At 43.3% G+C, this 25,645-nt stretch overlaps 1 protein-coding gene across 2 annotated transcripts in view; it reads left to right on the plus strand.

Moving 5' to 3' along the window:
- The window catches only part of HMCN1 (hemicentin 1), a 275,559-nt gene that overhangs the window by 99,394 nt on the left and 150,520 nt on the right, over positions 1 to 25,645 (plus strand). For both annotated transcript variants that reach the window (XM_060276655.2, XM_060276656.2), the window contains exons 19-29: positions 1,237 to 1,381; positions 4,506 to 4,618; positions 6,964 to 7,123; positions 9,574 to 9,748; positions 14,575 to 14,702; positions 16,277 to 16,549; positions 18,329 to 18,424; positions 19,167 to 19,361; positions 21,105 to 21,235; positions 24,176 to 24,323; positions 25,154 to 25,280. In XM_060276655.2, coding sequence (XP_060132638.2) covers positions 1,237 to 1,381; positions 4,506 to 4,618; positions 6,964 to 7,123; positions 9,574 to 9,748; positions 14,575 to 14,702; positions 16,277 to 16,549; positions 18,329 to 18,424; positions 19,167 to 19,361; positions 21,105 to 21,235; positions 24,176 to 24,323; positions 25,154 to 25,280 — 1,691 coding nt within the window. The remainder of the gene's footprint in view (positions 1 to 1,236; positions 1,382 to 4,505; positions 4,619 to 6,963; positions 7,124 to 9,573; positions 9,749 to 14,574; positions 14,703 to 16,276; positions 16,550 to 18,328; positions 18,425 to 19,166; positions 19,362 to 21,104; positions 21,236 to 24,175; positions 24,324 to 25,153; positions 25,281 to 25,645) is intronic.

The following is a 25,645-nucleotide window of genomic DNA, read 5'->3' on the forward strand; positions in this document are numbered from 1 at the left end:
GCAGGGGAAAGGATACTTGCACTGGGGAATGGCAGTCGAAATGTAGCTGTGCGGGAAGCGCAGGTGAGATTAGATCAGACTAGAGCAAGAATGAGCAAACTGGATTTCTTGGTTCTGCTTTAAAGAGCAAGGAGGACCCTCCAGTCTTCCTTTGGCGTACGAGGTAAGAAATGTGGCTCCGGCGAATACTTTTTGCTACACCAGAGGATGTAGAACAGGCATAGGCAACCTTGGCCCTCCAGATGTTTTGGAACTACAACTCCCATGATCCCTGACCACTGGCCCTGTTAGCTAGGGATCATGGGAGTTGTAGTTCCAAAACATCTGGAGAGCCAAGGTTGCCTGTGCCTGATGTAGAAGGAATATGTTGAAAGGGAAATACACCTAAAATGCCTAAAATAGGTTTGGGTACCCAACTGCAGTATGGCCTGGTTTGATGGAGTTGTTTCCCGTTAAACTGCTTCCACGTGCAAACAAAGGGTTGGGTAAACTATGCTCTTGGCTTACGTGGGTGTATGTAACAGGCTGTTGGTGTCTCTTGAGAGTGAAATGCTGCAAAGAATAGCTATGTACAGGATTTTCAGCCCCTGTTGTTCTCTTTGGCATGTGTCGCTGATATGTTTCCCATGCCCAAGTCTTGCCCTAGCAGCATAGCTTCTTCCCCCTCCTCTCCATGTTCTTCAAAGAGAGGTGTTAATCCCCTTGGAAGGCAGAGCTTAACCTCCTCTAGTTACTAAGTAGGTGACAAATTCTGCACTCCAAGGGAAAAGCTCACAGAGGATTCTATTTGGGCAGCATTTGAAAATGCTGGAGAGAATAAAGTCTGCTGGGGACAACTTGGAATTTCCATTTTCCTCCCACTTTGAGGTCTTGCACTGTGACTCGATATTCTAGATAGTCACTATTGTCTCCATTCCAGCAAATAAAAAAATATGATGCATTTTTTCCAGACCACACTCAGGGACACCATTTATGGTTGCAAGGATCCATTTGAAAGTATGGGAGAAATGCTTGGTTGAAATCTCAGAGGATAGTCAAGTAGTGGAGTTTGCCTTTGCCGTTCCCCATCCCTAGCGAAATCAAAATAATGCAAAAATTGCTGCCTGTGTCATGGAATTTGGGATGCTTTGGGGCAGTATTTTGATTGCATTCCCATTTTTTAAAACAAAATTTGGGATTTATTCTCAAGCTAAATCTTGAAGATGAATAAAATCTGGTCTGATTTCCCTTTCCCAGGTGGTCCAGAATCCCTATATCAGTGTTCGTAGTGATGGGAGTCTTCATCTTGAAAGGGTTCGGCCGCAGGATGCTGGAGATTACACCTGTATGGCAAGCAACGTGGCTGGGACAAACAACAAAACGACTGCTGTCAGCGTCTTTGGTGAGAAAAATGTCCAGCGTTTCCCTAGGCTTTTAATGCCCTATAAAATTTTGAGCATACAATTGCGTTGCTTATAAAAAACATATATGGGTCATCATAACCCACCTAGTAATTTTCTTTTTCTGAACCCATTAATGTCAAGGGGGCTTGCATGCTCTCTTCTGCATCAATACTCCTGCATCAATAGGAGTATAGCATCTAGATCAAGGGAAGTAATAGTACCACTGTATTCTGCTCTGGTCAGACCTCACCTGGATTACTGTGTCCAGTTCTGGGCACCACAGTTCAAGAAGGATACTGACAAGCTGGAACGTGTCCAGAAGAGGGCAACCAAAATGGTCAAAGGCCTGGAAATGATGCCTTATGAGGAACGGCTTAGGGAGCTGGGTATGTTTAGCCTGGAGAAGAGAAGGTTAAGGGGTGATATGATAGCCATGTTCAAATATATAAAAGGATGTCATATAGAGGAGGGAGAAAGGTTGTTTTCTGCTGCTCCAGAGAAGCGGACACGGAGCAATGGATTCAAACTACAAGAAAGAAGATTCCACCTAAACATTAGGAAGAACTTCCTGACAGTAAGAGCTGTTCGGCAGTAGAATTTGCTGTCAAGGAGTGTGGTGGAGTCTCCTTCTTTGGAGGTCTTTAAGCAGAGGCTTGACAGGCATATGTCAAGAATGCTTTGATGGTGTTTCCTGCTCGGCAGGGGGTTGGACTGGATGGCCCTTGTGGTCTCTTCCAACTCTACGATTCTATGATTCTCTTAATGCTGTGTTAGTAAGCTGCATAAAAATAGGAGCTGGGTGCCTCTTTGTTTGCAAAATTCCCCCTTTACCCAACTCTGGACTTTTGTTCCCTCAGTTGAATCTCTGCTTGCAGTTCTGCTTGTTTTCTTCCATTGTATGAAGAGACAAATAAATTGATCTTGAAATGACAAGAGGTTTGGGAGTGAGGGAAAAGGTATCACTTTGCTCCCCACCCCATATAAAATAGTAGCCCGTCCTTTTGTGGAAAACACTGCATTCAAGCAAATGCTGTTTTGGGTGAAAAGCTGCCTCTGCTTCCATCTACATGGTGCTTAGAGAATAACTTGCACCTAAATATTACTAAGACAAAGGAGATGGTGTTGGACTTCCGGAGGAAGAGAGGGGAACCTGCCCTGTTGTATATCGGGGGAGGGGGGGGGGCTGTGTGGAGAGAATCTCCTCCTTTAAATTCCTGGGAGTTTACCTTAGTGAGGACCTCACTTGGAAAATCAACATAATTCAGGTGGTCAGAAAGGCCCAACGGAGACTCCATTTCCTCAGGGTCTTGCGGAAGAATAATGTCAAACAACAATTAATGAACTCCTTTTACTGTTCCACAATAGAAAGTGTACTTTCATATTGTATCACAGTGTGGTATGCTGGCTTGACAACCACGGACAGAAAGTCTCTACAGAGGGTGGTGAATTCAGCACATGATATCATGGGCTGTCCCTTGAGTCCGCTAGATGACATCGCAAGGGATCGTTGCCTTAGGAGAGCGAGAAAAATTCTTAGGGATGACTCACACCCCGGCCATCACCTCTTTAATCTTCTACCCTTGGGCAGGAGATATAGATGTATAATCAGCAGTACAAACAGGCTAAAAAATAGCTTCTATCCGTGGGCTGTCAGGCTGTTGAACAGAAAATAACATAGCACAACTGACTTGCGAGGTGGTGTGTTGTGCGATAAGCACACAGAATGCAATGAGATTGAGTGTTGGGGGGGAGGCTCATTTAATTTCATTGTACACAGGTTGTACATTGGCAATAAAGGTGTTGTTGTTGTTGTTGTTGTTGTTGTTGTTGTTGTTGTTGTTGAGATTGAGTGTTTAGGGGGGAGGCTCATTTAATTTCATTGTACACAGGTTGTACATTGGCAATAAAGGTGTTGTTGTTCTTGTTCCTCTTCTTGTTGTAGTTGTTGTTGTTGTTATTATTATTATTATTATTATTATACCTTCATGACTTGGTTAATTAGCTGGGTCAAAGAAGCCCCTCTTATACAGAAGAGACCATCTCTTGCGGTTTGCATTTGTCTTTCCTAGAATCCATTGTGTGTACTTGCTTGTGCAAGGAGAGCAGCTGTGGAAGAGGATCTCCAGATCCCAGCCAAGATCTATTGGGAGATTTGAAAGACGGTCCAATTATAGGGTGGTCGGGGCAGCAGAGCATGTGAACAGAACTGGTATCCCTTTTTAAGGAATGAGTATAAGAACCATCTACCACCACATGGCATCCAAATATCCCCCCCCCCCACTGCACAAATGTTTTTAAGCATTGATGGTTTTTGCAGACTCGCTTGCTTTATGGACAAAACAGAGACGCAAGTGGGAGTTCTCCAAATGTTGTCTAAGAGGGTAGATAATGGATAAAAACAAGCGGCATCCAGAGGGAGCTGGCATTTAGTAGAAATTATACATTTGGAAAAAGAACTAGGTATCTCATTTTTTAATGCTACCAAGAGGGACATGCCTGTTTGCAGAAGACAAGACAGAGGATTTGTTTTGTAAGAATCCTTCTGTGTCTCAGTGGCTTCAACTTTGTGTGAGGACATGGCTGTTGTATTCTTCATGAGCTGAAATTGCTTTTCCATGCAACTGAGAGAGGCACGTTTTAAGCTTTTGTTCTGCTTTAGAAAAGAGGCCTTGTGCAAGTTAGTATTCATTATTGCATTTTGCAAGCAAAGGTTATTTCTTCAGTAGCACTGTGAGGTTTTATCACATTGTGAAGAACTAATGTTCCTCATCAAGAAGAATTGAGGAAAGTTGAGCCTCTGGTAGCCACTGAAATGATCAAAGTCTTATAAGGGAACAGAGATTTAGAGAAAGAATTGTGAGAGTAAGTGCAACCTCAACAAAAATGTGCATCATTTTGCCTCTTAGAGGATTTCGCATTGAGCGTTGGATTGAGGAGCTAGTGGCTGCCTGCCATAATGTCTACCTCCTAAACTGTAATGTAGGAGGGGCCTAAGTATGTAATCACAAGACACTGTGAGGCCTTCTTCTTGATAGGTTGTAAGTTTTTATACATGCAAAGGAAAACATGATGTTAAAAATGAGCAGTGAATTGCAAAATGCCTGTGTGTGTTTGTGTTTTCAGTTCTACCCATAATTCAGCATGGACAGCAGATATTCAGTACCATAGAAGGCATCCCAGTTACAATGCCATGCAAATCCAGTGGAGTACCCAAGCCATCTATAGTCTGGTCCAAGGTAACTGCAAAGTCGCTTATAGTGAAAAATCAGCTGAACACGTAGGAATGAATGAATCAATGAATCAATCTCCCCTTGGTAGAAATATGGATCTGGCGCAGGACATTCAACTTCTGGCTCCGCCTAAACTCAAATCCCCCCCGGTCTAATATCCCTAGTGCAGCAATACCGTCACAAGAGTACCTGGTCGAAAATGGTCAACCAACCAAAAACTTCACTCTTGTGGTTTATCCCCACAACAGCTACTCACCGTGGGTTATAGCAAAGCAAAGAGTCTAATTTGCCAACGCCTAAATGATATCAAAGGGGACCCAGGTGGCGCTGTGGGTTAAACCACTGAGCCTAGGGCTTGCTGATCAGAAGGTCGGCGGTTCGAATCCCTGTGGGGGGGTGAGCTCCCGTTGCTTGGTCCCAGCTCCTGCCAACCTAGCAGTTCAAAAGCACGTCAAAATGCAAGTAGATAAATAGGAACCGCTACAGCGGGAAGGTAAACGGCATTTCCATGTGCTGCTCTGGTTTGCCAGAAGCAGCTTTGTCATGCTGGCCACATGACCTGGAAGCTGTACGCTGGCTCCCTCGGCCAATAATGCGAGATGAGCGCGCAACCCCAGAGTCGGTCACGACTGGACCTAATGGTCAGGGGTCCCTTTACCTTTACCTTTAAATGATATTGAGCGTCAGAACAACTTGGCCACAATAAGGAAATTTTGCCCATGGTATGACCATTTTCCATCCTTCCACTTTGACTCTCTGGTACCCTGTTTGTATAACCTAGCAATTCCAAAATATAGATGCGCCTTTACCCTCACAAGACTGAATGTACTGCCCTCGGGTGTACTTGAGGGACGATTCCAACAGATTCCACACGAAAAACACTTATGTCCCTGTGGAGATGGCAGTGCCGAATCAGTGGTGCATGCCCTCCTCGTGCGCACTCTTTACAAAGATCTGAGGAATGAGATTATTACACTTCTTTTATTGACCATTCCGGGTCACCCAACCACTGCCACCATGTCATTTCTCCTGGCAGATCAAGAAGAGCAGATGACTGCAAACGTTGCAAGGTTTCTAGCTGGGGCAATCAGAATAAGGTCCACTATTTGACTGCTGATTCAGGACCCTAAACCATGTTTTATATAACTGACTTTTATTTTGTACTGTGTATATCGCAATGCTTTTTGTTGCTATGGCCGATGGCTGATGCAAATAAAGTTTCATTCATTCATTCATTCAATATGCATATTACCAAAACCTCGAGAGCATTCATTGCTAGAAGGAAATGCCATCTAAAAAAAATAAACAAATCATAGAATAATAGCAAGCCAACATCAAGCCAGCCTAAGGAATAAGCAAGGTTTGCCTTTCTTTCCCCTCACCCTTACTCAGTCAAGTTGGCCCCATTAACTAGTCTACAAAAACTACCAAGTAATGCTTGGCAATCCTAATGGCTTCTGAGAGGAATTCAATAAATACATAGGTTTAGTTACTTAAAATATTTATATCCTGCCTTCCAGTCTGAGTTCCCAAGGTGGCTTGTGACAAGTCCATAGAATAAATAAAAGTGACAGCTAAAACAGCAGTGAAATAAATCAATAAAAGCATCTCTGTAGACATCTTCAAGGGCATGCATCAAAAGCTTAACTATAAATAAGCTTAACTATAAATAAGAACATGCCTGCAAGGTAATGGTGTAAATAATAGTGTTTTTAATTGATGCCTACAGAGCATAAAGGAAAGCACTGAGTGAATGGATAAGGTGTGTGTTTGTGTGTGTGTGTTTCACAATCAAAGACCCACAGCCAACAAAGCCCTATATTTTGGAGAGATGGGTAGAATCCTACCCGTTTGTGAATGGCCCTTTGTAGGTCCCCCCCCATTATAAATATTTACATCCTAACTTCTCACAACTGAGGCAGCAAGCAATAATTAATGCAAAAATCAATAAAACGGTTAATACCAATAATCAAACAGAAGGCTAACTCAGCAAGAGTAAGGAATTAGATGGATCATTGTTCTGACAGCATGGCTATTCTTACGCAGGGCTGTAAAAGAGCAGTGATTTTCATTCTGTATTTGTCACAGCCAGCGGCATTTCCATTTTGCTGCAATTCATTCTCCACCAAGTACTACATGATTTGCTTCGCTGTCTGCATCATTTCACACAATTGACGTCGTTTGCACAAGTCAGGTAGTTGATGTAATTGTTGCCATACTGTCCATTTCAATGTAAAGGCAGCATCAAAAGAAACATTTAAAAAGTCTTCTTCTGTCAAGAATTCTCAGATATTCTTACATTATTTCATCTGATTAAGTCCCTCCCATTGGCTTTTTCCTGTCTTCCCCAGAAAGGAGAGGTGATTTCTCCCAGCAATCTGAAATTTTCTGCGGGGTCTGATGGGAGTCTGTACGTAGTTTCTCCAGGAGGTGAGGAGTCTGGGGAATACATCTGCACTGCAACAAATGCGGCAGGCTATGCAACGCGCAAAGTTCAACTGACTGTCTATGGTAAGTAGGGACCCAGGTGGCGCTGTGGTTAAACCACTGAGCCTAGGGCTTGCTGATCAGAAGGTCGGCGGTTCGAATCCCTGTGATGGGGTGAGCTCCCGTTGCTTGGTCCCTGCTCCTGCCAACCTAGCAGTTCGAAAGCATGTCAAAATGCAAGTAGATAAATAGGAACCGCTACAGCAGGAAGGTAAACGGTGTTTCCATGTGCTGCTCTGGTTTGCCAGAAGTGGCTTTGTCATGCTGGCCACATGACCTGGAAGCTATACGCCGGCTCCCTCGGCCAATAATGCGAGATGAGCGCACAACCCCAGAGTCGGTCACGACTGGACCTAATGGCCAGGGGTCCCTTTACCTTTACCTTTATGCAACGCGCAAAGTTCAACTGGCTGTCTATGGTAAGTAGATACTAAAGCCTGCATATTCAGATCATGTTTACTTCCGGCTTTTTGGCCTCGGCCCAGTATACCTCAAGGAGTATACCCCATCGTTCAGCCCGGACACTGAGGTCCACCTCTGAGAGCCTTCTGGTGGTTCCCTCACTGCAAGGTTACAGTGAACCAGGCAGAGGGCCTTCTCAGTAGTGACACCAGCCCTGTGGAACACCCTCCCATCTAATTCCAAGGAAATAAACAACTATCTGACTTTTAGAAGACACCTGAAGGCAACCCTGTTTAAGAAAGTATTAAATGTTTGATGATTTAATGCAGGCATGTCAAACATGCGGCCCTCCAGATGTTTTGGCCTACAACTCCCATGATCCCTAGCTAGCAGGACCAGTGGTTGGGGAAGATGGGAATTGTAGTCCAAAACATCTGGAGGGCCGCATGTTTGACATGCCTGATTTAATGTGTTTTTAATATTCTGTTGGGAGCCACCATAATAATAATAATAAACAACGTCCCTTAGGGGGCCATAATGTAGGATACCTTTATGGTTTAACTTAAATTTATCCAATAGCAGACAGTGTGGAGGAGAAGTGGTGCTCTCTGGTTGGTTGCATCAATACTGCTTACTGGAAGGGGGAGGGACAAGGAGGTGGTGAGGTGAGACTAGTGTGGTGCAAATGCACTGGCAGAATCAATCAGCTGCTGCTGGTTTGTTTGCACTGCATGCTCCTCCCTCCCAGTAAGCAGAGTGAGGTGAGCAACTGGCTGTCAGATGTGTACTTTGACATACCTGGGCAGTTACCTTTCCACAAGGTCTGACATTGATGCCAAAACCCAGCATCGCCTGAGCTCTGCGAGTGCAGCTTTCTCGCAATTGAAGTGCAGAGTGTTCGCAGGGAAACCAAAATGCTTGTTTACAAAGATATTGTACTACCAACCTTATTGTATACTTATAAACGCCATCTCCAACTTGAAAGATTCCATCAATGGTGTCTCTGAAAATTTTTGCACATCACTTGGGAAGACAGGCAAACTAACACCAGTGTACTGGAAGAAGCAAAGATCCCCAGTGTCAAAGCAATGATTCTTCAACATCCACTTAGTTGGACTGGTCACGTTGTGCGGATGCCCGATTATCGTCTTCCAAAGCAGCTATTCTATTCCGAACTTAAAAATGGAAATCGTAATGCTGGTGGTCAACAAAAGAGGTTTAAAGACTCCCTCAAGGCAAATCTAAAAAAAGTAGTATAAACACCAACAACTGGGAAACACTGGCTTGCGAGTGCTCCAGTTGGAGAATAGCCTTTACCAAAGGTGTCATGGGCTTTGAAGACACTCGAACTCAGGACGAAATGGAGAAACGCACTAAGAGGAAGGCACGCTTGGCAAACCCTCACCATGATCAACTCCCGCCTGGAAACCTACTTCCCTACTGTGGAAGGACATGTGGATTCAGAATTGACCTCCACAGTCACTTACAAACTCACTTTTAAAACCGTGTTTATGGGAGACATTCTTACTTGGCTACGGCTGAAGGGAAAAGGGAAGGAAAGCAAAGCAAAGCCAAAGGGAAAGGGAAAAACTTCCACCCTACTATGCGGTTCACTACTGCATTTATCAAGATGCTCAGTAACTGACACCTGAATATTCATTTCCAGTAAGCTAGCCCACATGGGGAGCTTGAAAAGTCCAGAGGATAGACTGTTGGATGACCTGAATTGAAATCCAGCGGGCTGAGGGATAGTGATTATCCCTTTGACTCTATCTTCCACTTCCAGTGTTTTGACTACAAGCATTTTTGGCAGTCGTGAATGGAGTGTGCAGCGGATCCAGAATGCAGCACACATTGAGCTGAAGGGAAAGGTTTTTGGATATAATATGCTTTGGTACCTGGATACTTTTGTGTGTGCAATAACTACAGGGATAGTAAAACAGAACAAAATATAATAACAGGTGCCAAATAAAACAAAATAGGGATAAAGGGGTAAAAGGGGATATCTAGGGCGAACCATATAGGAACAGAATGCCTAGATATGCTTTGATTTTATGAACGTTCTATTGCAGTGAAACCAAGAGTGTCCAGACCTGGAGACCAGCAAGGATTTTCGCGGGACAATCCAATCGAGATTTCAGTGACTGCCGGGGAAGAAGTCACACTTCCCTGTGAGGTGAAAAGTTTGCCGCCACCTATAATAACCTGGGCTAAAGAAATGCAACTTATCTCTCCATACTCTCCAAGGTAAGAGTTCTACAGTGGTAACTCTACTTACGAATGTTTCTACTTACGAATGGAGCTCCGTCCGCCATCTTGGATGCGGTTTAGATAGGATTTTTTTCTACTTACGAATTTTTAGATAGGGTTGCTTCTACTTACGAATTTTTTCTCCCAATGCATTCCTATGGGATTCAACTTACAATTTTTTTCGACTTACGAATGTGCATTCGGAAGGCATTAAATTCGTAAGTAGAGGTACCACTGTATTTGTTTGTCATCTGTAGGACAAATTCAAAATAAAAACATTCAGGGCTTGCTAGATACTCTCTTGTGTTTATAAAGATCTACAAAGTTATATTAAGGTATCCAAAAGTAGTGTTTCACCCTGCTTTTTTATTTCTGTTCCCCGGGAAGGGGAGCTCTTCAGTGTGCAATGTGCCTTTTTTTGTTTTTAATTAATTTCCTTTTTATAGGGAATCCAAGGAAATGTAGTTCTGTGGGGGAGGAAGCAGGCGATCTTTCTCAGCAACCTCACCAATTTATAAATAGTAGGGTTCTTCGAGGGGAAGCCATGCTGTTAAATTATACAAAACTCATAAATAAATTTGTGGCACAGATAAGCTCTGCCTGAGGTTCACCACTGTAAATTTGCCTGGTTGATTGCTCACATATTTGCATGGCTGCCTGCTTTTTCATTCAGTAAATGTACAAAAAAGAGAATCTTTTTGGTGTGGTCTTTTAATACACTTTCCTGGGCTGTGCCAGGAATGTTAGCTTTATCTCAATTCTCTATGGTCCAAAATTTTGATTCCAGTTTCTCTAGCCTGTTTGTTGAAATCCTTGAGTTGACACTGGAGGGTTTGCATCGGAATCAACAAATTCTTCCAAATCCCACTGTGCTTTTTGTGGTTTTCCACGCTGAGTCAAGGCAGCATTGTGAATTTGTATTGCAAAACATACTTTGTTCAAATTAGACAATCTAATAGGATTTTACAATGCAGTTTCTACACTTTCTGGCTGCTCATTGCTTTTGTATTAGTAATGCTATGTGCCCTATTCTAATATGTGGTTACAAGAACAAAACAAGTTTCAAACTTTTTGAAATGCTTCATTTTTTCAGGCCCAGGGGTAGCTTTACAGAACATTGTTTGACATAAGAATAGCAACAAGAAAATGTCAACTCATCTATACTAGCCTTGAAACGTTTCCGAGCAGAAAAGTCTTATGAAATTAATCTACCCATCCCCAATAACTGAAACATTGCAAGAACTCAATGCTGAGTCTCAAACTCCTATTCAGCCGCAGTAAGACAACATATTGTAGACGTGTCAGTGCCTTACCTTTGACTGTCAGATTCCCAATAGGTGCCTGATTCCAATAGCTTTGCTGCTTAGCTGTGTGCTGCTCTTGTGCATTGGATCGGGGCCATCATGTATAGACAGCGATGTCTGCGACGACACAGTAGTTTGCAAAATAAATTGCAACGTTGTAGTCTCTCCATTTTAAGAGATCCACACCTTTTGATTTTGAACCCAAAGTTAAAACACGTGCAGGGCCAGTGTGTCCATTTAGGCGAACTAGGCCATCGCCTAGGGCGCCAAAATGGAGAGGGCGCTGCCCAGCCTACCCCCCACCACCACCGCCCTCGCCTGTGGCTTTGTTTCTTATTTTTTTCTTCTCCCGACGTTGCCGGGCGAGGGGCGGGCTAGTGAGGCGCCACGCTAGTAGCTGACTGGCGTGACGCCCCTCCTTGCTGGCCCGCCCCTCGCCCGGCAACATCGGGAGAAGAAAAAATAAAAAAGGAAGTGCCGGCCGAGCAAGGTACTTCTTCTTGTTTCCATTTTGGGGCTAAAAGAATTCTTGCTGCAGTTGTTACATACATAAACAGTCTTTTATCTTCCCTTGGTATCTCTTCACCCACTACACTCAGTAAAAAGGCTTCTGGTTTTTTAACAAAAGTATTTTAAAACATTTTCTTTAGCTCATTATATACCATTTCCCAGAAAGCCTTAATGAAATATACTGTAGTCACTTCATGCTCTTTATTGCAGCTTGTAAAACAGTGAATGAAATGCCCCCCCCCCAAACCTCAGGCTTTTATATACAGTGGTTAGGGTTAGGGTTACGAACGACTCGACAACCGAATTTTTTGACTTACAAATGGGGGTAATGGCCGCGCGCTTACGAATGTCTTGACATCCGAAAGAAAACCGCGGCGGTTTTAGATAGGGGTTTTTCGACTTACGAATGTTTAGATAGGGTTGCTTCGACTTACGAATTTTTTCGTTTCCAATGCATTCCTATGGGAAATCTCGTTTCCAATGGCGTTTTTAGACTTAACGAATTTTTTGACCTACGAAGGTGCCTTCGGAACGGATTAAATTCGTAAGTCGAGGCACCACTGTACATTATTTACACAATGAGTCCCGTCTCATTGGCTGATTCTGCTTCCCGCCTGGAGCCTGATTGGTCTTTTCCTGCAGGCTAAATCACTTGTTGCATTCTATGATCCTACCAGCCTAATAGGCTGATTAACTTCTTCCTGGAGCCTGATTGGTCTTCTCCTGCAAGCCAATCAGTTGTTGCATTCTAGGATCCTACTTGCCTATTGTTCTAGGACAAGCTTAGTACATAAGACTTCACCTCTTTACAAGTCCACCACATGTGGTAGAAGATACCTTCCCTTTCTCTTCATTTCCAGCACTCATTAGCTCTTGTCTTGTACATTTTAGCCAATTTAGCTGGTGTTAAGAGAAGGCTGCACCTTCAAGCCATCTGTGCCTTTGCTGGTGCAGTTTGATTTCGAACCACAAAGGCGAACACTTAGCTTCACGTCAGATGATTCTCAGGTGGTGGGCGGGGGTCTCGCTGGCCTGCAGGGACTGGGAGTGGTCAGGATCTGGCCCACGGGGCAGATCCAGTTTCCCATTCCTGGCCGAGAACTTTCTTCCTAAAATGCTATTATTGGGATTTTTTTAAAAAAATGGGGCTGCCTTGATGTACAGCTGGAAGTGGGTATTGTGCAGCAACAGATATCAAGCACAGCTGTTGATTGCGTAGCCCCATTTTTGGTCTTGCGTCGGGTTCTGCTCCTGTCTCCCAGCTTTTTCTTGTTTCCAAATCTAATTCCTGTCATGGCTTTGTTTATCTGCTGTTTAGCTTGGCTTCACTTTCTCCCTGCCCCTCATTTTCTGTTCCTCACCTGACTGGGATTATACGGCTCAGACATAGCGTCAGAATATCGCTTGGGAACGAAATCTAGCTCTGTCTTGAGCTGTGCTTTGTTTTGGCATGGATGCCTATTTCTTTTTCTTTTTTTAAAATAATTCTTATCAATACTAGGTTGTGACAGTGTGGGACAAAAGCCATTTTACATTGAGCAGCTTTGCTTCTCGTGCAAGAAGAAAAAGAAGACAAGAAAATAAATAAATGAAAAATAGGAAAAACAAACAGCAATTGCAACATGGAAATGACATATGAAAAGGGGAGAGAGACAATATAACCAAAACTCTATAATACCATGAATAAATTAAAGGGGGAAATATAATCATTTACTTCGTCATTCCGGAAATGGAAAAACAAGACCCACCTCTCAATCAATTTGTTTCCTTGCTTATTAAGTATTGTGTTTTTCCTCATATGCATGTTTTAACACTAATATAGTTTGCCATGTTTTGCTTAATCAGTTACCGTAGAAGATTTCTGTTGTTCCAATTTTTTTCAGCAGTACATTGTTTTGCTGTTAGTAGCAGTATAGTAATTAGTTGTAAATCAGCATTAATGACTTTAGAATGAAGTAAGGGGCGTAGGAAGATAGGGGTGGTAGGGGCGGGCCGCCCCGAGTGGCGGGTTCCAAGGGGCGCCATCGCGGGGGTGCCCCACCCCCAAAACGCACACCCTACCCCGGGAACGCGTGTTACGCCCCTCCGGGAGGCGCGCCACAGCCCCGGAACGTGTGCTACGGCCCTCCGGGAGGTGTGCCCTGCCCCTGCCCCCAGTGCTGGAGCATGAAGCTCCACTACTGAATGAAGTATAAGCGTGGGGACTATTACTAACATAGAGAATCCCTCCTTTTCAAAGAATACATTGAATACATGGTCTGTCACTTCTGACCAGGGATGGGGGAGAAATTTGGTTCAGTTTACATTTTAACGTGAGCCTATGGAATTTGCATTTCCCAAAACAATATGTGAGGCAAAATACAGCTATTGTTAGAAATTTGCTTTTCTCCAAAGATTTTATAGGTCTTGTGCATGCTTGTTCTGCACTCCCAGTTGATCCTCAGCAGCAATATCAAGCTACTCTTGAAAAGGTTATGCAGTTCCCTTCAGCTGCCCACATACAGGAGTAGGGAACATTGGGGGGGGGGTTGTCTGTGGGGCTCTGTGCCCAGCCATTTTGGTACACCTCCTTCAGTGGCTAACACCCAAAGGGACCTGTTTCTGGACCAGGAAAGTTTTACTTCCAATGGAGGTCCCTCAATTCCTGTTTTCAGTGAACACGCCATGCGATGATATATGGGCTGGGCTGGGCTGGGGGAGACTTCCTGAAGTGTAAAAGGACAATAGAAAAATCCGCTAACTTCTCCATAGATTGGATGGCATGGCATATTTAAAAGGGGATTTTTTTGGGGTTGTTCTCAGTCTCTTACTTCATTCGCAAGATATGTAGAAGGAAGAAGGAAAACAGATCGCAAGCACAGTTAGGTGAAAACCGGGCCAATCTGAGCAAAAATTAATACTGAACAGATGCCGTTTAGCGTGTGGTATTCATTACTAATGTCTCAGCAACGTGCATTCCCCCTCATGGTAAATATTTATATAGTCGTATCTGTTTCCTATTTTTTCCAGACACACCTTCCTCCCTTCAGGGTCAATGAAGATCACCGAGACACGGGTTTCAGACAGCGGCATGTATCTCTGTGTAGCCACAAACATTGCCGGGAATGCGACTCAGTCAGTGAAGCTCAATGTACATGGTAAGCCGTTTAGAGTGCAGTAAGAGTCCTTTCTGAGTCAGTGGGGGGAAATATCTAGACGTACATTCAGTTGCTGGCACCAGAATCTTTCGATATATTTTAAGAGGGACACCTCGGTCTTGACACCCTAAGGCTTCTTGGGCACAGTCTGTTGGAATGTCCTCTTCCACAAATCCTATCTTAATGAAAGTGCTGTGCACCAGGCATCTTTAACGGCCTTTGCAGACACCAAAGAAACCCACAAAATCACAGACCCTCCAGCATTTCTCAGGTGAAAATAGGGGCACCTCTCACTCCCCTCCAACTGACCCTCCTCAACCCCCCTTTTTTGTTCTCTTGCCCTTAATCCCGCTTTTATTTATTTATTTTTATTCTTTGGTAGATTTACAAAAAATAAAAACACATACCAATAAATAAATTGGAGAAAGGGGCAAGATTAGACATGCACGCAAAAAGCATTTTTTGAAATAAATAAAAAAAGAAGACTCCTTGCGTTCTGCTCCGCTCTCCCATTCTTCCCGCCCAGGGCGGCTCTGCTCTCTGCAGTTCAGAGCTAGCGCACCGCAAGGGACTGGGCCTTGGCGGCCGCAGCCTCTCCTCCTCCTCCCTCTATATTCAAGGGGAGGAGAGGGGAGATGGTTCTGTTTGGGAAGCTGGAATGCCTGCGCTGATGGAACGATGGTAAAAACACAACATTGAATTCCGCCCTAAATAAACTCAACATATGCCTCTTTATGTGCTTTAGCAATTGGAATTTGCTTCACAATCGGTATGGTTAAGAATAGGGATGGCGAACCTGTGGCTCACTAGATGTTTCTGGACCACCACTCTGACCATTGGCCATGTTCAGGGGCGTAGGAAGGGGGGAGGGGGGAGGGTCGCCCTGGGTGCCACCGTGGAGGGTGGGTGACAAATTATCAAGGAACAATTACTGCCCTACTAGGGTGGTTCATAAAAAAACCTTTTAAAAAAAATAAATGCCTGCTCCAAAGGCCTTATCTTTCAACAATAGGGATTATATAGCTATATCTGAAATTTCATGCATATCAGTTAATATCTTGACCCTCCTCCACGAAAATACTTGGCCGTTTCCCTATGTCGTGAAGGCTGAAATTTCAATTCAGAGGAGCGGGGTCAAGATATTAACTGATATGCACAAAATTTCAGATATAGCTATATAATACCTAGTTTAGTAAGATAAGACCTTTCGAGCAGGATTTTTTTAAAAAAAGTTTGTAATGAACCACCCTACTGCCCTACCCTCCGCTGGGCTTTCCGGGTCCTGGAAAGTCTGCCTATGTGAATAAAATGAGACTAGGCTGAGTAGATTAGGCCTTGCCTTACCTTTGCCGGGGGGGGGGCGTGACCAGAAATTTTCCACACTGGGTACCACCTGACCTTCCTATGCCTCTGGCCATGCTAGCTGGGGTTAAGAGTTAAGAGGGTGCTCTTCATTGATTTTCAAAGTCTTTAAACCATGTAGAGGCCAGGTGCTATACTCCCATCGATCATATCTTACTGAATTATCTGATAAAACCTTTATGTGTCAGCACTAACTAACTCACTTTGCCTAGTTCCTCCAAAGATACAACGTGGGCCTCGAGTGATGAAAGCAAAAGCTGGTTCCAGAATCGATATACCTTGCAACGCACATGGAATCCCACCTCCAACGATCACTTGGCGTAAAGACCAAAGTCCCATTTTGGTAGACAACAGGCAATATGGCGCCTCTTCAGATGGGGCTCTCAGAATCAGCAAAGTCTTGGTATCAGACTCAGGAATTTACAAATGTGTGGCAAGTAACATTGCCGGCCGCGATGAAGCTGAAATAACGGTCCACGTTCAAGGTACTATATGTTAGCACAGTAATGGACCCCTTTCTTTTTTTAGTATGCAATAGCACAAAACGAGAAGCATGTGAGAAAAATATGTATTTCATCTGAGTAGGATTCAACTGTTTAACATGAGACCAGACGTTATCTTGTTCAAGCTTTTTGTTTCAACAGTATCATTTTCTCTCTTAGTGAAGTGGTAGGGAGCTTGTTTGGCCACTATGTATATGACAGGGGTCTTGCAGACTTCCACTTTCTCTGGATAATTCTTTTAGCTACAAGGATACATGCGGCAGTCTTCAGATATATACTAGTAAAGAATGTACGAGAAATTGGCCTGAAGCTTCTGACACCTCCAGTGTAGTTAATGTATGCCGCCAGCATAGCCTTAAACAAGCTTTCAGTGATGCATTTTTAAATTCTCTTCTCTATATCCTCAGTAGTGCAATTGCCACTCTCTCTTGTAACATCAGACATGGGCAATTTCACCCTGGTTTGCAAACACTGGCTGCTTTCTAGAGATTATTTTGTGTGTTGTTATTCATATAGATACCCCACTCTGTTCCTTAATGGTAGATTAATGATAATACGTAATCTTAAAGCAGCATAAGCATCAAATAAAAAGTCAAATAAAAATTATATAGAGTTGATTGCATCCATGTCCCATTCATATCTGACCAGAGGCAAGCTGGGCTACAGTTGGGCTGTCCAGAATCTGACCTGGCCCAGCAGGTGGCAGCCTTGCTTCTCACCTCGACCATTTGCTAATAGACACAAAGGTGTATTTCAAGCCTCAGGTAAGAAGCCAGGCTTGCAGACACATGTGGTTTGCAATCAGACAATGTGGCATTCAGAGAATGGGTGACGCTGTGGTCTAAACCACTGAGCCTCTTGGGCCTGCAGATTGGAAGTTCGGTGGGTTGAATCCCTGTGACAGGGTGAGCTCCCGTTGCTCTGTCCCAGCTCCTGCCAACCCAGCATTTCGAAAACACGCCAGTGCAAGTAGATAAATTAGTGCTGCTGCAGCAGGAAGGTAAATGGCATTTCCGTGCATTCTGGTTTTTGGGGTAAACCAGAAGTGGTTTAGTCCTGCTGGCCACATGACCCGGAAAGCTGTCTGTGGACAAACGCCGGCTCCCTTGGCTGGAAAGCGAGATGAGCGCTGCAACCCCATAGTCTCCTTTGACTGGACTTAACCGCCCAGGGGTCCTTTACCTTTACCTTTACCTATTTCAAGCCTCAGGTAAAAAGCCAGGCTTGCAGACACATGCGGTTTGTATTCAGAGAAAGTGTGTGTTTTTTCACTGAAAAGTTCTAGTGCACCCCTAGTCACCATGTGAAGTGAAATGAGGAACCAAATGTGCTACCCAGAGAGTGAAATCAAACTTTCATATTTTAAAACGTGCTTTAAAAATTAGGAATGAAACCATGTAATTTGAATACAGTGGTACCTCGGTTTTTGAACATAATCCATTCTGGAAGACCGTTCGAATTCTGAAACATTTGAAAACCAAAAACTCGGTAGCCGACAGCCAGGCCTCAGGATCTTGCACTCAGCGGAAGCTGAGTATCATGTTCGACCTCCGAGGCATATTTGAAAACTGAAACATTTACTTCCAGGTTTACGACGTTGGAAAACCGAAATGTTTGTTAGTGGAGATGTTCAAAAACCGAGGTGCCATTGTATCGGATGAATTAGTATTTCTGAGTTTTAAAACAGAATTTTGAGAAACTTACACATTTTGGGAAATTAAGTGATGCAATATTTAATTTCTGTTCCTTCCCTCACTTTAGAACCTCCCTCTGTAGGCGCGCTTGATCCGCCGTACAACACTCCGCTGCAGGAAAGAGTAGCAAAGGAACGAATTGCCTTTCCATGTCCAGCCAAAGGTATGGAATGCAATGTTATTCATGCACCTAGAAGCTCCTGCAATTGTTCTTGGAAACCTGAGACATCTTCTCTGCCACATTGCCAGTAGCTACTCCTGGGAGAGTGAGTGGAAGAAAACCCAGTTAATTGTTTTAAAAGTTCACTGGGTGTGCTGACATACTTCAATAGGAGTGCATTGTGGGTCCCAACTAAAGAAGAACAGCAACTTAAGTTGTCAGAATATGCATAACTCGCAGACTAAACATATAGAATAAGAGAACAAGAAGAACATACGTTTAAAGAAGCTTGGGAAACATTTATTGAATATATGGGAAATAACTGTGGACAACTGAAAACTCTGGCAGCGTTAAGATAAATTCAACAGTGTAAATAAGTTTTGATGTATGTAATAATGGAATACTGAATGATATAGGGTTTTTTGTAAAATATGCAGGGATTTATGAAATGTAAAATGAACCATGGAAATAAAAGAAGGGGAGTCATTGATATCTTAAGGATGTAAAAATGAGTATTTTAAATTGTAAAACAGAAAATTAAAATTATATACAATCTAAGTGCATTGTTAGACAATCTCAGAGTGCTTTGTTCCTGGGTTGTTGTTGTCTCCATACAGGGCTTGTGTCAGTTTAATTACTGGCATGTGTTTCATTGAAGACTCCCAAAAACCTTATGAGTGAAGTATTTCCTTTTTCAAGTGAAATTTCAGAAGCCACGTATAGCACTCTCTGTCCTTCTCTGCAGGTACCCCAAAGCCTGTGATAAAATGGTTGCATAATAACAAGGAGCTAACTGGAAATGAACCTGGCATTTCAATCTTGGAAGATGGCACCCTACTGGTTATTGCTTCAGTCACACCATATGACAATGGAGAATACGTCTGCGTTGCGGTCAATGAAGCTGGAAGCACAGAAAAAACTTACAGCCTGAAGGTTTATGGTAAACAAGCACCAGATATCTATCTAATGCTATAGGGACACGGGTGGCGCTGTGGTCTAAACCACTGAGTCTCTTGGGCTTGCTGATCGGAAGGCCGGCAGTTCGAATCCCCGTGACAGAGTGAGCTCCTGTTGCTCTGTCCCAGTTCCTGCCAAACTAGCAGTTCGAAAGCACGCCAGTGCAAATAGATAAATAGGTACCACTGCGGCAGGAAGGTAAACGTTGTTTCTGTGTGCTCTGGTTTCTGTCACGATGTTCCGTTGTGCCAGAAGTGGTTTAATCCTGCTGGCCACATGACCTGGAAAGCTGTCTGTGGACAAACGCCGACTCCCTCGGCCTGAAAGCGGGACGAGCGCAGCAACCCCATAGTCTCCTTTGACTGGACTTAACTGTCCAGGGGTCCTTTACCTTTACCTTTTTACCTAATGCTATATTTACAAATGTTATTTATTTTATTATTTCAATTAATTTTTTTTTAAAAAAAACCAAGGCTCTGCTTGCAAATTGACTAGGTTTTTGGTATTAGTTGAATAAATGTCAGCCCCGGGGGTGGGGGCCACATTTCATTGTGAGTGGAAGCTGAATAATAAAAAAGACAAGAATGCCCGCTTCGATTGGTGGAATGGGTACTGCTGCAGGTGCCACATAAAACCCCTTCTGCATTTGTAAGAACTCAATTGTTTGATTTGGCAGCGTCTGCCCTTTGGAACTTTCTGCCTAGTGAGATCAGGCAGGCGTCTTCACTGTAGCCTTCTCAGTTCCTACTAAAAACATTCCTGTTTAGACAAGCCTACCCAGATGCTTAGGGACGCGGGTGGCGCTGTGGTCTAAACCACTGAGCCTTGGGCTTGCTGATCAGAAGGTCGGCGGTTCAAATCCCCGCGACTGGGTGAGCTCCCATTGTTCAGTCCCAGCTCCTGCCCACCTTGCAGTTTGAAAGCACACCAGTGCAAGTAGATAAATAGGTACTGCTCTGGCGGGAAGGTCAACGGCGCTTCTGTGCGCTGCTCTGGTTCGCCAGAAGCGGCTTAGTCATGCTGGCCACATGACCCGGATGCTGCCTGTGGACAAACGCCGGCTCCCTCAGCCTATAGAGCGAGATGAGCGCCACAACCCCAGAGTCGTCCGCGACTGGACCTAGCGGTCAGGGGTACCTTTACCTTTACCCAGATGCTTAGGAAGTTCAGGTAATTTTGATCTGTTTTAGTATTTTAACTATTTAAAAAAATTCCTTCAGTAGCACCTTAAAGACCAACTAAGTTTATATTTTGGTATGAGCTTTCGTGTGCATGCACACTTCTTCAGATACCTGAAGTGGTATCTGAAGAAGTGTGTATCTGAAGAAGAAGAAGAAGAAGTGGTATCTGAAGAAGAAGTGTGTATCTGAAGAAGAAGTGGTATCTGAAGAAGTGTGCATGCACACGAAAGCTCATACCAAAATATAAACTTAGTTGGTCTTTAAGGTGCTACTGAAGGAATTTTTTTATTTTGCTTCGACTCAGACCAACACGGCTACCTACCTGTATTTTAACTATTGTTTGCTTCAAATCAGGGTTGTAAATCTTTCTTGATTTTGCAGTGTTATATTTTGCAAAAACCACTTTGAGGGTGTGTTTTTGCAATTTAGAAGTTTATAAATTTTATGAAAATAAATAAATAGTTAATAAAACAATATGTTTATTAAAAGCAAAACCAAGCACCCAGATGTTCACATAAGTATTTATGCAGCTTATTTGATTGCAGTTCCACCTGAAATCAGAGATCAGGACAAGGTGACAAATGCTTCTGTGACTATCAATCAGCCCATAAGTCTGTTCTGTGAGGTATCTGGCAACCCATTTCCCATCATCACTTGGTACAAAGCTGATGTTCAGGTATGTATAGGTGTGGTCGATTCTCCCCCGCCCTACAAGTAAAATAAATAAAACCCATCAAAGTTAATTCCTCTTCTCCAGTAAAATCAACCTGAAAGCTTTCAGGAAGAACTCTGTATTTTTATTTTGATAATTGCTCTTTGGTGATGCTTGTCTCCTTCGGATAGATTTGGACTGAGTGTTGCATATATTTAAGCAGTGTTTATACTTCAAATGGTAGGTTGCTATGTAGCTTAATGATTACAATGGGTATTCCATGCAATCCCTTGCAAAGAACTGTACTTTGGTGAAAACAGTCATTTGTTAATTAAGAAGTATAAGTCTAGTAGCTCAGAGTGCTCCCTGAATTCTCCCCCCTGCGTCCCTGTCTTTTACTCTACCTACCTATGCTCCTGCTGGTATTTTCATGCTTGCCCAATGTTCTCGTTTACCTGGAAGCCTGGGACTTGGAGCCAGGTTGAGTAGTGTGTTTGTGTGTAAATACGAATGCAAGTTCAGCTCATCTGCATGTTTTATTCTGCAAGTTGAAGCTATAGCTCCTTACTCTAGGACTGGATTTTTCTTTGGGTATAGAGTACCCTTGCCCTTGTGTACAACTGACCATCAAGCAGCAAACATCCGTTGTGGACAAATTTAAGTAGACTATAGGTATACAAATCTGGATATATTTTTGTCAGGTGACAAACAGGGTCATTAATTGGCCCTGTGAGGATGTCTTAAGACAGATGTCATAGTGTTTAGGTGCAGCTGTTAGCAAGATGCCTGGCAGTTGAGCATGTTCTCTTCAGAATGTTGTAAAACAAATAATGTCCTACATCCAGCTTGGCTCTTTCCTGATTACCGTGTCTTCATTGAGTTGCTACATTGGCTCCCAGCATGTTTCCGAGCACAAGTGTTGGTGCTGACCTTTAAGCCCTAAACAGTATACCTGAAGGAACATCTCCACCCCTATCGTTCTGCCCGGACACTGAGGTCCAGCGCCGGGGGCCTTGTGGTGGTTCCCTCACTCCGAGAAGCCAAGTTACAGGGAACCAGGCAGAGGGCCTTATTGGTAGTGGCACCTGCCCTGTGGAACGCCCTCCCAACAGATGTGAAAGGGAAAAAAAAACAACTACCTGACTTTTAGGAGACATCTGAAGGCAACCCTGTTTAGGGAAGCTTTTAATGTTTGACGGACTACTGTATTTTGTTGGAAGCCGCCCAGAGTGGCTGGGGAAACCCAGCCTGATGGACGGGGCATAAATAACAAATTATTATTATTTATTATTATTATTATTATTATTATTATTATTATTATTGGCAAAATGCCCACCATTTCAACAGTAGAATGCATATTGAAGGCTTTTGGCTTCAGTGGACTATAGATATCTGTTGGCATGTTTGAGCCAGGGGGTAGAACCTATAGCCCTTCTGGTGTTGTTATACTCCAATTCCCATCATCTCCAGCCAGCATAGCCAATGGCTAGGGAAGTTGTAGTAGTCTAGCAACATCTCTTCTTCTTTGGCAATCACTTGTAGCCAAGTAAGATTGTTTTCCATGAACACAGTTTTAACAGTTAGTCTGTAAGTGACTGTGGAGGCCAATTCTCGATCCACATGTCCTTCCACAGTGAGGACATAGGTTTCTGGGTGGGAGTTGATCGCGGTGAGGGTTTGCCAAGTGAGCCTTCCTCTTAGCACATGTCTCCCCTTTGTCCTGAATCTGAGCATCTTCAAAGTCCACGACACCTTTGGTAAAAGCTGTTCTCCAACTGGAGCGCTTGCAAGCCAGTGTTTCCCAGTTGTCGGTGTTTCTACTACATTTTTTAAGATTTGCCTTGAGAGAGTCTTTGAACCTCTTTTGTTGACCACCAGCATTACGCTTTCCATTTTTAAGTTCGGAATAGAGTAGTTGCTTTGGAAGGCGATCATCAGGCATCTGCCCAACATGACCAGTCCAAGTAAGTTGATGTTGAAGAATCATGGCTTCGATACTGGGGATCTTTGCTTCTTCCAGTACACTGACATTAGTTCATCTGGCTTCCCAAGTGATGTGTATCGTTTACCTTCACCTGTGTCCAGCTTTTATATTTGTAAATAAACTCAAATATACTCATCTAGGAGAAGGAAAGCTGTGATCCTAAATCTCCACTGCCTTGCGGGATATCTCCGGGAGAATGAAAGGCTAAGGAGTAAACCTCACAGAAATCTGAAGTCCCTAAGACAGTTGGGTGGTACCTTGTATTCCTCCTTCTGGCAACCCTTGCAGCCACGTTCTTGCCAAATGCATTGCTCTGCTTTCTTTTGAACCACATCAGCACAGCCAAGAGAGGGAGTCTTGTCATTTGGGCAGCCCAGGACACCTGTACACACTGCCCAGGCTTGCGCCCCAGGGAGGTCATTTCGGTGCTGCTAATGCAGCGGCTTGACTTCACCCCCAGAGACGGTCTCCATTGTCTCTCAAGACAGACAGATGCTAACAAGTCAAATATTGCAAAAACACCAGTAAGTCTCCAGGGACGTCCTTCGAAAGCAAACCAAACCCGGATAAACTCTGTGACCCTGAAACTTTTCAATGTTTGGAGAAGTAGGTATTGAACAATATAAATAAGTTACTCACTTGTGCTCATGATGCAATGGGCTGCAAGAGTGGAAGTGTTATTATAGATCTGGACTATAGTGATTTTTCCAGTCCTGCTGCCGTCCTAGTATTTAAGGCAACTAGTTAAGGAAACAACTGCCTCTTCAGATTTGGAAGATCATAGTGATAATTTATTGCCATCTGTAAAATTATTTAGCCGCTGCCATGACTCCTAATTGCAGATCATGCTTTATAACTTTCAGGGATTCTTTTAAAGTTTGACTGGCCTAATTAGGCCCAGGAAATGGCATGGGAAAGTTAGATTATTCAGATGCTATATTTGGCAGGTGTTGAATTAGTTGTTCTTGGATTGTTTTCAGGTGGTGGAGAGCAGCGCTCTGCAGATTTTGAACAATGGGAAGCTGTTGAAACTCCTTAAAGCTGCTACCGATGATGCTGGACTGTATTCATGTAAAGCCACCAACATAGCAGGGAGCTCAGAGAAATTCTTCAATGTAGATGTGCGAGGTTGGTATTGTTAAAGATCTTGAAAAAGTAGCCTTTAATATTTCAAGTATACCTGACATTTAATATAAGCATAAGTTATAGAGCAATGGTGGGGGACCTAATGCCAACTCAGGTTTTCTTGCCTCTTTTTATAATAGCATCTAAGTGCCTTGCAGCCCTTACTAATTTTGTTTGTTTGTTTGTTTATACTTTTCAAGTTTATACATTTCATTAATTTTACAATCATTCTGACATTTCAAAACTTCTTTCCCCCTCTTTCTGCAGTTCCTTAAATTTGTTTTTAATACCTTCTGCATATCCAAATTAACTTAATTTGCTCCTTTAAAATTCACCTTCTTTATATACTTATAAAACTGCAGGTTGTTACAATAATCCTGCCAATGTTTTTATCTATTTGCAATTTATCTGTAAATATTCAATAAACCATTTCCATTATTTTCTAAAAAACTATTTTGATTTCTTATTCTTCTGGTAAGTTTCACCATTTAAGCGTATTCTGTAAGTTTTTGTATCCATTCATTCTTTGCTGGGACTTATGCTTCTTTCCATTTTGGGGCAAGTCACATTCTGGCTGTTGTAGTAGCATACAGGAATAAATTTCTATACATTTTAGGTAGTTCTGTCCCTATAATTCCAAAAATAAAAGCTTCTGTTTTTTCTTTTTCTTTACAAAAGTTATTTTAAACATCCTTTTCATTTCATTATCTATCATTTCCCAGTATTTCTTCTTTCGATGTGACCCAGCCCCATCTATAAGAGTCAGGGAGCATGATACATTTTGTTTAACCACTCTTCTCCGCCTGATTCTCATTGTTTCCTTTCCCACCAAGTCCCACCCACCATAAGAGGTGCCGATGCATCTAGCGAAGTTTCCGTCGTCCTCAACCACGATGCCACCTTGGAATGCAGAGTCAGTGGTACTCCTTTCCCCATCATCCAGTGGTTCAAAGATGGAAAGTAAGTGCCAGTCCTTAACATTGATGCAAGATAGTAAAGAGATGTGTGGAACTGTTTTATTCCTTTTGATATATCGGTAAAAGTAAAGGTAAATGTAAGGGACCCCTGGACGATTAAGTCCAGTCCAAGGCGACTATGGGGTTGCGGCGCTCATCTCGCTTTCAGGCTGAGGGAGCCGGCGTTTGACCACAGACTTTCTGGGTCATGTGGCCAGCAGGACTAAACCGCTTCTGGCGCAACGGGACACCGTGACGGAAACCAGAGCGCACAGAAACGCCATTTACCTTCCCGCCGCAACAGTACCTATTTATCTACTTGCACTTTTAGGCATGCTATCGAACTGCTAGTTTGGCAGGAACTGGGAC

The sequence above is a fragment of the Zootoca vivipara genome, chromosome 7 (assembly GCF_965207765.1).
Source record: "Zootoca vivipara chromosome 7, rZooViv2.hap1.1, whole genome shotgun sequence".
Taxonomy (NCBI): Eukaryota; Metazoa; Chordata; class Lepidosauria; order Squamata; family Lacertidae; genus Zootoca; species Zootoca vivipara.